The following is a 16,626-nucleotide window of genomic DNA, read 5'->3' as shown; positions in this document are numbered from 1 at the left end:
ACATTTTGCACTCTTATTCTGATTTTATCTACTTTTTTTTTGTGTTCAGTGTTCAAAAATGAGTTAAACATCTACATTAGATACCACAAACACAAATAGAAAACCAGAAAAATCTGTCAGAGAGAAAGTAAGCATGCTACTTTTGTAAAAATATTGAAACAACTGAAAAAGTTCAATTTTGGGCATGTAGGCTGAAATGTCACTTTTTTACAAAATTTCTATCAAATAAAAGTGGAAATCATTTATTCTCATGTAGTTTGACAAATTAATACCAATAGATCATTCAGGGAAGTTGTCAAAGTACAAATTCAATATTTCCTGAATTCACCTCTTAGGCCACAGACCACAATTAAATTCCCCTATTAGTTCTTTATAACGTTTTGTTTCATTAAAAAAATTGCACCTTGCATTTTTGTCAAATCTTTTGTGTGTATAATGTATAGTACTAGTCCAAAAATATATCCAAAATTCAGAAAGATTGAACCAATGACTCTTACAAATTTAGCCAATACACATCCATACCCCTATGGACAAGTCAAGAGATGTTCCGAAAACTGTAAATATCACCTTTTTGCACCTGGCCTAATCACTCTTTCCATATCAAAATCAGTTAAAATACAACATCCAAAAGATTATTTCACCTCTCTTCTTTTATTTCCACCCAAAAAAAACTAAGAAATGAGTGAGGAAGGGAAAGAAAAAAAATTAAGAAAAAATACACTCTAATTAAAAGGAACTATATTCGTGGACAACGAAAAGCGGGATCATTAATTGTGGTCTTGGGCCTTATAGTATTAAAATCATGTCCATCAATTGGTAGCACACTGCTTATCTAAGCACATTTGCTTAAAGCTTTCATACATAGGATGATAGGATTTTTTTTCATGTGCACTTGAATACTACACCACAATTTCCTTTTGACAATTTTTGTGGTAGTTGTCATGGAATTTTACCATTGTTGGTCTATTGAAGCATAATGAGACTTTGTGAACTGTCCTCTTCTAAACCACTTGCCAGAAAGCTTATCGAGTCATTTGTAAGACTGCTGCCAGTTATCATGTGTACTTGACCATTATCCTGCCATTTATAATACATACTTAACCTTAGTTATAAGACAGACATCATAGACTGCAGAAAAAAGGCTTCACTCATAACATTACCAAATCCATGAGTTTGGATCTTTTGTAGTTAATTTCCCCCCTAATTTGCCATTTCAATGGAAACGTGGTTATTTTGAGAATTTAGGGACTAAATTGAAATTTTTTGCATTTTACTAGATTTTCATGTGTCATAAGTAATTGTAATTTAAACTCTGGTTATTTTTGGCAATATAATATGGTTAAATACACATTGTTGATGCTTTCTGATACTAGAAATTATGCATGGTTTTGTAGGAAGAGCATTCACAATGTGCCACTTTACCACAATCAACAATTTTATTATAACACAACTTAAAAGTACTGACCATTTAGATCAGTTTGATATTTTTTGTCGATATCCGTTAACCTTTTGTCATCCAGATCGTAGAGTTTGTCCAATGCTACAGACAGTTGTGATTGGTTCCAATGCTTTAAGTTCATTATTTTCCTGATTTGTCTGATACAATATGTCTGCATTGACAGATTTTGGTATCCGTTTCTAAACTTTTAATCGCGCTGTGTCTCCAAAGTACAGCTGATATATTTTTTAATGGTGTGTACTTTTACAATTCTAAGTAATTCAGTTATCCAGGAAATTTTTTTAAATCTTTCTTAGTTCAAAAAGATTATGATGTAATAATTTTTTATTGACACAGCATATGCAGCAGCATAACTCCCGGGAATTTATTTGTCAATGATTGCAAATTAAACTTGGTCAACCTTTCAATATTTTGAATTATTTCGACCTATTTCATTATAAGAATTTACAAATGACAGCAATTGAAATCTAAATTGAAACATATTTCTTAATTAGAAACCTAGAACCTAAAATATCTTTCATTGTATTATAGATGTTTATAATTTAAACATTGATTACAAAAAGCATTGTACGTTTCACGTAAATTGCATTATTAATCAACTGCAAATGTTACAGGTTTAATTTTATTTGTTGTCATGGAATTTAATTGCAAAGATATCAATATTTACTTAGTACTAATTAAAGTGGTGATAGAGTATACTCAATTTATCAGTAAAGCATTTTTATGTTCGTACAATAGTAGGGGGCATTATGTTTTACAGTTTGTGTATCTGTCCGTCCGTTAGTCAGTTTAATTCTGTTCATTCAGTTCAGACATGTTAGAATTTCAATAGGCAAAATGTCAAGTTGTTAACCATTTAGTGTGCTAATACATGAGGCTAATTGCCCTTTGTCAATACCATATACCATTGGGACAATTTTTTTAAGTTGCAGTTTGAATTCATCTCTTCAAATTGATCTACTAGCCCATTGCCAGTGAAAGGTTGTATGACAATACAGTGTAGATATTGTGTAATGAAAACATTCTTGCCATCCAATTTCAAAGATTACTTTGTGTTTCATATAATTTGGAAAAAATCTTTGTGAATCCAGAGTTATTGCACTTGAATTCCGATATTTTTTTTATTAGGAGTGTACATTTAGTTGATAGAGTTTAATCTAGAAAGGCTTTTCATGTATATGCAAAACTGATGATCTATGAATAAAAGAAGAGGTCAGGTATACATCAATTAGACTGCAAACCTTATGACACAAAAATTTAAAAGACAGCAATAGGTCAACTGCTGTTGGACTGCACGCCTGTGTAGTGAGACTCCCCACTTTTGATAGAAATTCACAATTCAACTTTGAACCTGAATTATTTATTTTTCAAGGAGCCTGACCAAACAAAAATCTTATGCCATGGTATTTCATGATATTAATCACTTGTAACCGGGTTTTTTTAAACAGTTTATTATAGGTCTAAATTTGCATGTAATATTTTCCTCTGGAAAGCAAACAAACAATCTATCAAATGTTTTGGCTAGCCAGCTTTGGGTCCTTTTTTCAATATATGGAAATGGCAAAGACAAAAGTTTACAATTATAAAAATCATTTGAAAAAGTGAAAAATGTGCAGTGTCATAATTTTTAAAGATTGGAAAACAATAATTTTTGATGTGGGTAAACCCATTAGTTCTGTACTGCATGTAGGTTGTGAACAAAGAATGAAAATTCAAGCACTTTTATTGAAACTCAGTCAGAATGTGCATGAAGATATAAAAAAAAAAGATAAAGCAAGTTCTTTGTATGTCTGAAATGAGTGCCTCGATAGTACATGTGTACTTAATCTTAGCATCTAGTTATGCTTGAAAGTGTTCATTGCCAGTTTCCTTATTGTGCATTAGGATTCTTGAAATGAATTCTACTTAATCATATGATAAAACTTATTTTATAGCTCTAAAATAACACAATAAAACATAAGGTTTGGATGCATTTCAAAATTCAAGAAGTCAGAACTCATTTATAATTTGTAGGTGACTCACTCAGTTGCAAGGTCGTTAAAATAAAAAAAAAATCTCTTGTTTGATTTAGAACTAAAGGATTTCTATTGAATCTTATTAAAACTTGAAGTATCATGTGCACTGAAATCTGTCTCAAGCATATATTTTGCGACTCTGATTAATTTCAATATACCAGAAAAATTTAACTGATTTTAAATTAGTGATGAAATTATTATTGGATCATTAAACTTACACACAAATTAAACTTATTCTAATAGAACAGGTCATTCCTATTTGATGTGATCCTATTATTTGATTTGATATAGCAATATCCTGAGGACAAATCTGTAGTAGTTAATAACTATTTGCACAGTATTGAATTTTAACATCAGGTTACAGAATAGATCTATTACAAATAGAAATGAATTAAGATCATATATATAACAAATCGAATCAGTTGTTATTTTCTTCTCTGGTGTTATCATATAGTAGACTTCTCTCGATACAGATTGATAATACGGCATTAACATTTTGTGTTCTTCAGTCACATTGCAATTACGATGAAGTCTCTAGAGAACGCTTGGTTAATTGAGGTTCTTTTGTTTTGGATAAATGAGACATATCTGTTTTATAAACTTATCAGGTTCCTATGGTAATTGAATTGTTTTGCTGTCTGCTGCTTTTGTGATGAAGTTGCCATGCTTAATAATGTATATGTGTCTGGAAATGAGGAATGTAAATGTCCTTTATATATTTTGATGCAGTCCTACTATGCCCATATATAAGGGTAAGAATGGCCTTTATCGTCAGCATCAACGGCCACTTTATTTTTAAATATGTTATTTTTCCTTGTCATATTGTATTTTCTTACCACTGTTGGTGACATGTACATGCACACAAGTAAAATGTTTATCATTAATATTAATTTTAACAAAATTTTTCTGTTAATCATCATATGGGATACCGGCTATTCCCACCTCCATATATATCTAATTTTATAATTTCTTCTAATAACTGAAATTAAATTTGTCATTAATCAAAAATCAAAAAAATTCAAGTACATTTATTGACCTTGTCTTACCTTATATATAAGCAATCAATAGAAGTGAAAAAAAACTGTGTTATGAAGTTACACATCTTAAAAAGTTGGGTCACTACATTTAAAGACTTTCCTTTTTTATACGCCTGTTAATGGGATGACTATTATGGTATATACTGTTGTCATAACGTAGGACAATTACTCAAATACTCTTCACCAATTTTCATGAAACTTTGGTGAATTGTTTATATCGATTGACGTAAGCTCACTTTCAATTTTTATAAATTTTACATTTTATCATTTCTGAATGATGGGATTTTATTCATAACAAATGGGGGATTTTCCAGTTTTTTGACTATAACTCAAAAATGCTTTGAACAGTTTTCATAACTTTGTGAATTATTCATATATATCTGCATAAGTTCCCTTTCAATTTTTTTTTAATTTCTGATTTTATGTTTTGGAGTATTGGGACATTATCCATAAAAAAGGGGGGATTTTCCAGTTTCCGACAATAACTCTAAAATGCTTAGAGCAGTTTTCATGAAACTTTGGTGACTTGTTTATATTTATTTAAAATAAGCTCCCTTTAGTTTTTTTTTATATATTTCTGATATGACATTTCGGGGTTATAGACTCTATTCGTTGAAAAATCGTCAAAAAGTCTGTCCAAATTTTTCAAACTCTGGACAGTTGTAGAATTTTATTTGTTCAAAAATCGAGTTAAACTTTAACAGTGCCAAATTACTCATGTTTTGTGTCAATGGGTACCACTGTGTGTTTATGTCTTGTTATGTTTTTTTTTTGGGGGGGGGAGGGTCTATTTGAGCAGTATTTCTAGTTGATCATATAAATTCAATTAAAGCATAAAGACAAGATAAAAGGGCGACGGGTGTATCATATGCTCATGGCGCAACTCTTTATATATTCAGTCTTGTTTCTCAACCATAAGGGGTGCATATTATCTGACATTTCTTGATTAACAAAATATCAACTGAGTATGTAATGTCAAGGTAAGTCAATTATATTTTACTTTGTGTAGAATATATTGATAAAAAATGATGGGGATTGATAAGACGATCTCATCACTCTCAATTTCTGCACAATTTGGGTAGTGTTAACAGTTAATCCTTTTTTCTAATCTCAGATCTTTTTGTAACATGACGGGCATCTGGAAAAGCAACATATAAACTTAATGTCAGTTTAAGACTTATCTGTGGATAATTTTCAAGGTGTCAGGGTATAATCTTTTTGTTTTTGGGTTCAATTCCCACATTGTATACTAAGTGTTACCTAATCACATCAGTGTTGTTGATTTGTACAGACTAATTGTGTCGGGATAATTTTTCATAGTTTACATGATCGCTAAATCATTATGCATATTGTGGTATAGTGCACATTATAACTTTGACTTTCCACTGATACATCTATTTCCAGTATTTCTCAAGAAGGGCTAGTTTTCACCAAAATTGTCTTCGTTTTTAGCAAGCATATGTGGTCTGAGTATTACCAGTACTAGTTTTGAACAGAATCTGACTGATACTTAATGTTATTCATGAAGTTTTACACATTATGTTTAACAGTGACACATATCTTGTTTATTAAATTATTTTTTAATGTTTAAATGATTATCAAGCTTATATTTTTGTCTGCTCAATTTTGACCAAAAATGGAACCATGATCTGGTTCAAGTAAATATATTATTCAAAGGGAACTAACCCCATTTTTGCTGGAAAATAAATGAAATTTCATCTTCCAAACAGAAAAAGCACAGAAAGTTGATAAAAAGGAATGTAGAAAAAATTAACCATGCAGTAAAATTCGAAAAATAGGAAGATTTTACAAAAGTCTGTTTGATGTCCCATCATAAACAAACAAAAAAGTTTACTTAATTTTTGAATTTAGCCGTAAATTGAATAACTGATGTATTATATTTCTAGAAATACTGCATCTTTACATCAATTAAATTCTTTCTCTCTAGATGCATCATAGACTTCAACACCCCGCAACAAGATAAACATAAGAATCTTCTCTATGGCAACTTAATTTCAACACAATAAAAAATATCATAATTTGTAGGAGAAAAAATACTAATAACTCAATGATGATTTTACCACATATTTATTTGTTTTTGGAGGAGAGAGATTGTATCATAACTTTTCAGTTGAAAGACCTCAAAAGAATTGTCAAGTGAGCACTTGGCAACTGTTTCACTTTTCAAGTTTTTAAGCATGTTGTCTGTCAGATAGATAGGAAGAGGCTTACATCTGCTGTAGACATAGTTTATTTTTGTTGCAAGTAAAGTATGAAGATTGGTGCTGATGTTGCAATGTTTATTACTTCAGTGAAGGGAATGTTTAAATGCACTTAAACACAGACATGCTGCAGCGAAATTTCTTTTTTTTACTGACATCTTCCTCTGCTCAGGCATAACAATTTAGCTGTGTTTATATTAATGTGGTGTCAACAATATAGAAAAAAACAAGTGTTAAAAGTCAGAATTAGTACAGAGTAAAAAATATTAAAGAAATAGTCTATACAAAAACAAGGTGATGAGGTAAAAGATTGACAATGAGACAACTAGGACATCCAAAAACAAAAAGATTTGTACAAACTATTTCTGCTTGGAATATTTTCGCATATTTTACATGATCCAAAAACAAATAATAAATATTTTAGTACAGTGCACAGCCACTGCACTTAGCTGTAAATTCAGAAATTAACCAGAGAGTAATCAGTTCTTTCACACAAAGAATTATTAACTTTCTTAATTTTCATGGATTGCAAAAGACTTCAAGTAGAATTATATTTTTCACTGGGCACAAAATTTTACCTATTTCATTAACATCTAGTACAAATATATTTTCTATTTTTAGGCATTACTCCAGAGTGCACCCAGCAGCTCATTCACACCAGATATCACACCTATCATTCTTGCTGCTCACAGAGACAATTATGAAATCATCAAACTTTTATTGGACAGGGGTTACAGAATACCTAAGCCCCATAATCTTAGGTGTAATTGTAAATATTGTCTACGTGAAAGCCAAGATGACTGTTTACGACATTCTCGTTCTAGGATAAATGCCTATCGTGCTTTAGCTAGTCCGTCTTTGATTGCTCTGTCCAGTAAGGACCCAATACTTACTGCCTTTGAATTAAGTTGGGAATTAAGACGATTGAGTAACTTAGAAAATGAATTTAAATTTGAATATGAAAGTTTGGGTAAAAAGTGTCAGGAATTTGCTACGGATTTATTGGACCAAACAAGAGGATCTAAAGAGCTGGAAGTTGTGTTAAATCAGGACAATACACCAGCATGTAATCCACACATGGAACCAATTGTTGAACCTCCTGTGCAGGAAAAGCTCAAACTTAGCCGTCTCAAACTCGCTATCAAGTTTAAACAGAAAAAGGTTATTATTTTATAAATGTTCAAGATACACTGTATTTACAATTGTATGTATTAGCCCCTTTTTTCAAGTTATACCCAATCTCCATAGGTAAATTGTAAACTGATTATTGTATTATGCATCCGCTTTGGCGGAGGGAGCATTAAGTTTTACCCTTGTCTGTCTGTCCGTCCGTTTGTACGTCCCAAAGTTGGTTTCCGTTCTCTAACTTTAGATTGCCTCAACCAAATGTTATGAAACTTATAAACAATGCTTATTACCACAAAATACAGATCAGTTTGAATTTTGGTGGCGTCACTTTTACTGTTCTAGAGTTATGCCCCTTTACAAATTAAAAAATTGCTGAATTTTTCATTTCCGTTCTCTAACTTAAGTTTGCCTCAACCAAATGCTATGAAACTTATACACAATTCTTATTACCACAAAATACAGATCAGTTTGAATTTTTGGGGTGTCACTTTTATTGTTCTAGAGTTATGCCCCTTTACAAATGGAAAATTGCTGAATTTTTCGTTTCCGTTCTGTAACTTAAGTTTGCCTCAACCAACTGCTATGAGTCTTATACACAATGTTTAATACCTCAAAATACATATCAAGTGGAATTTTGGTGGTGTCACTTAAACCGTTTTCAATTGTTATTACTACAAAATACAAATCAAGTTTGTTTTTTGGGGGTGTCACTCTTATTGTTCTAGAGTTATGCCCTTTACAAATGGAAAAATTGCTGAATTTTTCGTTTCCGTTCTCTTACATAAGTTAGCCTCAACCAAATGTTATGAAACTTATACACAAATGTTATTACATGTACTACAAAATACAGACCAAGTTTGTTTTTTGGGGTGTCACTCTTATTGTTCTAGAGTTATGCCCCTTTACAAATGGAAAAATTGCTGAATTATTCATTTCCGTTATCTAACTTAAGTTTGCCTCAACCAAATGTTATGAAACTTATACACAATTGTTATTAACACAAAACTCAGATCAAGTACAAATTTTGGTAGTGTCACTTTTACCGTTTTTCAGTTATGTCCCTTTATAACTTTATATGATAGACAAGCAGGGGCATCATCTGTGTCCCATGGACACATTCCCCATTTATTTTTTTGTTTATAATTATTTAATGTATATATATATATATAAAAAAACACAAGTCTAAATTGAAAACAACATTCAAACCTATGATTGCATTGGATAAAAACCGCTATTTTTATACGTGGGCATGCAAAACAAATTTCTTGGTAGAGGGGTCTAAATACAGCACAAACAACATTTTCCAAAAAAAAAACAAAAAGGTAAAAAAGTATATTTTAACAAAACGCGTTAGACTAACGGGTCGAACAACAGATGTTCTTAAACCCTGCTGACTACCATTGGCGATTGCCAAAAAAACTGATCACCAGATGTAACAAAATGGATCTTAACTATTAATTTAATACCAAACAGAAAACAATTAACTTACGGAAAAGGTGGTATACCTCAAACAAAAGGCAAAAATTAGTACACCATATCTGGATTTTGACAATTAATGTCTCTTCAGTGATGTTAGGAATCGAAACGGTATTTGGAAGGTCATATAATTTACCTCAATTTAGGATAGACTCTTGAATTTTGAAGAGTTGAAATAGGATGAACGGATCATATAAACCAGAAAGGCAAATATAATACAAGCCCAAACGAAAAAATACAAACAAGTCTAAACTGAAAACAACATTCAAACCTATGATTGCGTTGGATAAAAACCACAATTTTTATAAGTGTACATGCAAAACAAATTTCTTGGTAGAGGGGTCTGAATACAGCACAAACAACATTTTCCAAAAGACCCAAAAAGTGCATACTGTATAATGGATGATTTTCAAGGAGATCAAACTTCGCAATTTCAAAGTCCAAATCTGTTTGCTAGGTTCTATATTCAAATTTTTCCTGTTACTTGCTCTAATCTTCCTTTAAGATTATTTAAGACACCAGGGAATATTCTCCAGATTTTATCTTAATCTTCAAATTAGCAAAAATAAAACTCTCACGAAAAATATCCCACTTGACAGTATGATTTGAGGAAGGTATGTATTCAGAGATTAGCAGTTTCTGTTTATTGATATTTAATAATATTGAGAGCATCCTGGTACAGTATAGCTGCTGAACCACAGCCCTTATGGTACTTGCTATATTTTTTTTTAGATTTGCGTTTCCCAAATTGTCAAAAAATATTACAAGGACCATTAAAGCTACAGTTCAGCAGCTAGGAACAGTGTTGGTGAGCACTGCAATGTATTTTAAAAGATGTGGGTTTGATTGTCAATGAGACAGCTATCTACCAATTAACTAATGATGTAGGTGTACACATTTATAGGTCACTGTACTGCCATCAACATTGTGCAAGACCCATACTGTTACTAGTCAGCTATACAGAACAAAGTTCACATTATTTAAATTGAAATTTTCTTTTTTTGGCCATTGTGTTATCAGTCTTTCTTCAAATAATGTTTTTCCCTTGCTGTCGTCTTACTTCATATTATATACCTATTATATACGAAAGGTCAAGTGAGCTTTCTCATCACTTGGCGTCTGTTGTCATCCGTAGTCCGTCGACTGGTCGTTAACTTTTACAAAAATCTTCTCCTCTGAAACTACAAGGCCAAATTTAACCAAACTTGGCCACAATCATTATTAGGGTATCTAGTTTTTAAAATAAAGTGTCCTATGACCCCCACCTGCAAACCAACATGGCTAAAAATAGAACATAGGGGGTGAAAAACTAAAATGCAAGTTTCGTCTATTATCTTGAAAACCTCCATGAATTAGAGAAAATATGACGGGACAGAAATGTTCAGAATGTTGAGATCTACCTGCTGTTTATTTACATCAAAACTGTCAGATGACTTCTTGTAGGAATTATTGACCTTTAATGTCAAATTTTACCAATTAATTTCATTTTTGCTGATTATTTTGAAAACTATAATAGATAAAGAGATACTTAAATTAGGAAAAATAATCAGAAAGACAAGATCTACAAATAAGTCATCATGTATGAAATTGTCAGATGTCTCCTATTGTAGTTATTGCCCTTTAATGACAAAATTTTACTATTTATTTTGCGTTTTTGATTAATATCTTACAAAAATCTTCTCCTCTGAAACTTAACTGGGCCAAATTTAACCATAATTGGCCACAATCATTATTTTGATATCTAGTTTTTAAAAATGTGTCTGATGACCCTGCCTGCAAACAAACATGGCAGACATGTCTAAAAATAGAACATATGGGTAAAATGCAAGTTTTGACTATTATCTTGAAAATCGCTATGAAAAGAGAAAATATGACTGGAGATAAATGTTCAGAATGTTGAGATCTACCTGCTGTCCATTTACATCAAAAATGTCAGATGACTTCTTGTAGGAGTTATTGCCCTTAAATGTCAAATTCTACAAAAAAAAATTCATTTTTGCTGATTATCTTGAAACTTTAATAGATAGAACAAATCTTTTATTAGGAAAAGTAATCAACAAGATATTAAGATCTACAAATAAGTCAACATGAAAGAAATTGTCAGTCAACCATGTCAACTCCTTTAATTGAAGTTATTGCCCTATAATGATGATTTTTCCCATTTTTTAGCCTTTTTGTTTATTATCTTGAAAATTATGATAAACAGATAGAAACTTTGAATAGCAAAAATGATGAGTAAGATAAGATCTACAAATAAGCCATCATACATGTAGCTGAAATCTTCAGTCAAGTAGTTTTTGGAGTAATTGCCGTTTAAAGATGATTCTTTCCATTTTTTAAAGTTTTTGCCTATTAATATCTTGAAAAATATAAAAGATACAATTGTACATAGAAACTTTAAAAAGCAAAAATGACCAGCAAGACAAGATCTTCAAATACGTCAACAAGACTGAAATTGTAAGTTAAATCTTTATAGAGTTATTGCCCTTTCATGATGATTTTTACCAAAAAGTTGCCATTGTTTAAGATGCAGGTGAGCGACACAGGCTCATAGAGCCTTTAGTTAAGGTTGTCAAAAAATATTTAAGGGGAGATAGTTTCACTTCTAATTCTCATCTTACACACCCGAGTTATCTTTTATTGAAAACAGTTTTTTTTTACAATTTTCTGTTATAAACGAAACATTTGCCAAAATCTGCCTACTATTATTGCCAAAAAACACTAAACAAGCTTATTATAAACATTTTAAACAATACTTTATTTAACTCATTGGTACAAAAATGTACTTTATTTGCACTAAAAAAAATCAGTATTACACCCTTTATCTGATTACAACTGATAAAGTAACATCAGTTATTATTGCCTGCAGTTGGAAGTATGATATCATTTTCAAATGCATTATCTGAACAGCTGTCAGACAAAAAAATATTACCAATCGATGTCACAAACTAATTATCATGGTGAATTTATTTATCTAATATCAAAGACAACTGCCAAGCTTACATTCAAGTTACAGCAAATTTTCCAATTTTGGTTTGAATATATCACCTATAAAGTGAAATCTAAGAATTAAAGATCTGCAGCAAAGCAGGATTTCTGAGATTCTGCAGACCTTGTCATTAGGGCAATTTTATGTCAAAAAATTGGACTCTTTAATTAAAATAAAAAATATTTATCGTGTATAATTAAAAGGAGTTGAGAGTTAAATTTCAAGCAGATGGGCAACCCAACAGCACAAAAAATCAAAAGAGGTCAACATACAAGTTTTCATATGCTCATCTTAGACAGGACATATTATGGTATACCATAGTCTGTCTGTCAGTCAGTCCATCATTCTGTATGTCCCCACTTTGTATGATAACTCAAATTTGCTTTAACCTATTCTCATAAAATTTTAACATAACATAAATATTGACTGCAGAAAGCCCCCCTTTGATCTTGACCATTTCCAATTTTATCATTCTAGAGTTATGTGACTTTATTCTTGGAAATTCTAACATTTTCACAAATGCTGTACAATTATTAATTTCTGCTGTGTTCATTTTTCCTAAAAATTTATCACAGGACTAGAATTGATCAAAGCCGGCTCCATTTAAATTTTCATGATTATAATTTTTTTCATTCCAGAGTACGGTACTTACTTCAAGAAAAAGTAACATTTTTCTCATTATGCTAACTTGAGTATTCTTTGATTGATTTTCTCAAAACTTTTCACTGCTATTGAGATTGATAATAACTTCAAAGTTCCCTTTTGTTTTGAAAATATTCTGGTTTGTTGTTAAGAGTTTTTTCAGTTAAAGTAAGATTTAAGTAAATTTTTCACATGTTGTACTATTACTTGAGTATGCTTGGACCAATTTGCTGGAAACTAAGTTACACAGTTGTTGGAATTGTGAAAGTATGGTACCTATTGATTTTGAATTTTATTTTATTTGTCATTCCAAAGTTATGGGACTTTTAACCATTTATTTTTACATGTCCTGCACTAGTGCTACTATGCTTGGATCAAATTATTACAGACTTTACACTATTGTTTGGATTGGTGAATGCATACTTGCTTTTGGTTTTGAAAATTTTCTGGTTTTTCATTGCAGAGTTATTGGACATTTTGAATAGTCATATTTTAGGCAATATTCATACACTGAAGGATAGCCTTATGAATCTTTTTGTACATGGCTAATTTACTAACTTCTGATAAGATGCGTCCTAAATATTCCATTTTATTTCTGCAACAATTTCATTATGGACAAGATCAGTGTTTAATGCGCTCTGGGTGCAGCTGCTTATTAAACAATTGAAGTGTAAATACTATAGGACTACATGTGATCTGAAGAAAACATCCAAAGTGCAATATTTGGTTGGACCAAAAGTTGGACCAAAAGTTGGACCAATTATGTGAAATTTAAAAACCTTTTTTGTGTATATGAATTTTCTTAAGTTTAATGTTCTATTAAGAGAATAACCAATTTAAAATCATTTAAATTACTAACATTTTTCCAGAAAAAAACAGTTAAAAAACACTTAAGATCCAAGTATGAAATTATTATGCTTTTTATTTCAGTTCATTGCTCATCCAAACTGTCAGCAGCTACTAGCCTCTCTTTGGTATGACGGTCTTCCAGGGTTCCGTCGGAGGAACATTGTTAGTCGAACATTTCTTACCATCTGTATAGGAGTATCGTTTCCCTTCCTTTCACTTTTCTATTTGGTAGCACCAAAGAGCTTCCCTGGAAAGTTGTTAAGGAAGCCGTTTATAAAATTTATGTGTCACAGTTCGTCTTACTTCACATTCCTAGGTTTGTATTATGTAACGCTATAGTTTTATAATCGTGAAGAGAATTCTACACTCCTTCCAACTTAACTTAAACTAATTTAAGAATAGGTTTTCATTACTTAAAAATATTTTTGGCGAGATATAAATTAAATGAATTCTTCATATTTCTTCACTTAACTTAATTTAAGAAGAAGGTTTCCATTACTGAAAAATATATTTGGAGAGATATAAATTAAATGAATTCTTCATATTTCTTCACAATTGGCATTATTTTGATTTTGTAAATTTGAATTTTGGTGTTCTATTACATTTACATTATATGGATTTCTCTTTCTGGTTATTTTAAATGCCACCAGTTAAAAAAGACAGAAAGAAAAAAAAATTAATTCCGAAAATATGCCTGGCAGTGTTAATTATGTGTTTTCGGCATTACCTATTCTTTTTATTTGTCATAAATTTATTTCCGCTGATAAACATAATAGATATGGCTTTAATTAAATGGAGCTCCATTAGAGCTATTGTGTTTAGAGACCTCTATGTCAGTATTTTCTCTCTATTAGTCATCATAATGATACAGATTGTTACATTGCATTTTTTGACACTTTTACAAAGTATTCCTTCAATTTAGGAAAAGGGAGGTAATTTATATTTTATACAGATGACATCCTTAAATCACTTGAATCAAATTTGGAAGTATTATTTCTATTCAAAGAAGACCACTCAAGTAGATTTTTTTATTTGAAACTTTAACTGTTTAGCTGTTTTATTACTTACAAAAAAAATGTAAGCTTTAATTGATTTTAAGTAAAAAATTTGATATCTCTGATCAATAAGTTTAATATTTGAATATATTGCTTCATTTGACAAGATATAGAAGTGGCTTGAACATGGTCAAATTGAACCTGCAACCTTTGGGGTTTGGCAGGCTACCACGGGACATGACATCTCATTTTCAACAACCTGTGACCTTTAAAAACCTTACTTAAAAGACGTAGTTAAATTTGCTTAAAAGAGTCCTTGTGACCTAAGGGGGGAATCCTACTGGAGCCCCATACAATAACAAAAACCTACTTTAGCTATTCAGATACAAATTGTCTCTATTCAGGTAAGATGCCACTGACATGAGGCATGGTTGACACTGTCCCTCTAAGAGGCTTTGCCCTTTCACAATACCAATTGTCTACAGTTGGGTTCAATAATTCTTTCTTTTAAAAGAATTCCCAAATTGGTGTGCAAGTGACCCCTGCTGAAAAAAAGTACATTTTTAGATTTTAATTTTGACCTTGAGAGGTGAACATTGACGAAACTGTGATTCCTTGCCGTTACAGCAACCGATTTCTGTTGACTTGAAATAAATGTCACTTCATTGTCGTGCGAGGAAAATATTTTAAAATAACAACTTTTACAGTTTAATGACATCCCCAATTGATTTTGGCCACTTTTCTTGGTTTTCTAATTTTTATCTTAAGAGAAGGGCATTACGGTTGTCATAATTTAATAACAGCACAATGGAAAGGAGTTATCCAATGTGAATTGCAAGATTAAACTCCAGGTCAGCTTGAGCAGTTTTAAAAAAGTATGGAGGGCCATATGTTTATCAAAATAGTTTTGCCATAATTTATGTAGATGTGAGGTAATATCACTTGAAACCAGCTGTTTCATTGTAGCAATATCGATTTCAATATTAACACACTAACCTTACAATTATCTATGCTCAAAAGTATTCAACAAAGCATTTTATTTTGAATCAAGCTGAAATAAAAAAAAAGATTGAATTTTGACCACAAAAAGACCAAATAGATCTGTTTCTTTTAACCACAAACATTTCCTTTTTTAACCTACTGGTATATAAAAAGTATGGAGATGTGGTATGATTGCCAATGAGACTATACACAAGTATTCAAATGACATGGATGGTTACTTTACACTCCCAAAAGTTCCAAGTCCCCTATTTTGTTGAAAGTATGAAGATTTTCTGCTCTTAACTAGTCCTCACTATCTAGCTACCTTTGACAAAAATCCAGGATGTAATTTAAAAACAAGTATTATCTTTGAAAAAATTATCTGACACATTCAGATGAGAGCATATGTTTAAAACCATTATTTAGGTTTTTTGGGGGGTTTTCTTTTACAATTCGACTGTTTGTTGCTTGTTTTTCAGGCTGAATCTCTTTTTTTTTTATCTTTTTTTTTTTAACATGTTACTATTTATCCATTGCCAGTATAACAACCATTCATGTTGCAGAAAGGTTACATGGACTTTAAGCTTAGATATCCACATCTAAGGAATTGATTTGATATGATTTTATAATCTTTTGCAATTATAAACCAATTTCAGTGTAATCAAGTCAGAATGAGACACCTCTATACATTGATAAGAAAATTTCTATCTTCTAACATAATCATTTGATGTTGGTTACCCCAGCAGAAACAACATGTAAAAGGCTTTATTAAACATGTACTGTCAAAGATCACATGAAAGTGTTGATTTAAGACTCTCTCATCTGTTTCAGGA

General features: G+C 31.1%; 1 protein-coding gene across 2 annotated transcripts in view; it reads left to right on the top strand.

Annotated features, from left to right (window-relative positions):
* LOC127713938 (short transient receptor potential channel 4-like) overlaps positions 1 to 16,626 on the top strand; it is an 83,161-nt gene that overhangs the window by 36,012 nt on the left and 30,523 nt on the right. For both annotated transcript variants that reach the window (XR_007987545.1, XM_052219891.1), the window contains exons 3-4: positions 7,355 to 7,894; positions 13,899 to 14,133. Coding sequence is in view for 1 of the 2 variants with exons in the window: in XM_052219891.1 (XP_052075851.1) it covers positions 7,355 to 7,894; positions 13,899 to 14,133 (775 nt within the window). In the remaining variant the exon portion in view is untranslated. The remainder of the gene's footprint in view (positions 1 to 7,354; positions 7,895 to 13,898; positions 14,134 to 16,626) is intronic.

The sequence above is a fragment of the Mytilus californianus genome, unplaced genomic scaffold, assembly GCF_021869535.1.
Source record: "Mytilus californianus isolate M0D057914Y unplaced genomic scaffold, xbMytCali1.0.p SCAF_9, whole genome shotgun sequence".
NCBI lineage: Eukaryota > Metazoa > Mollusca > Bivalvia > Mytilida > Mytilidae > Mytilus > Mytilus californianus.
The sequence above is the reverse complement of the archived record's forward strand: the minus strand, read 5'-3'. Positions and strand labels throughout refer to the sequence as shown.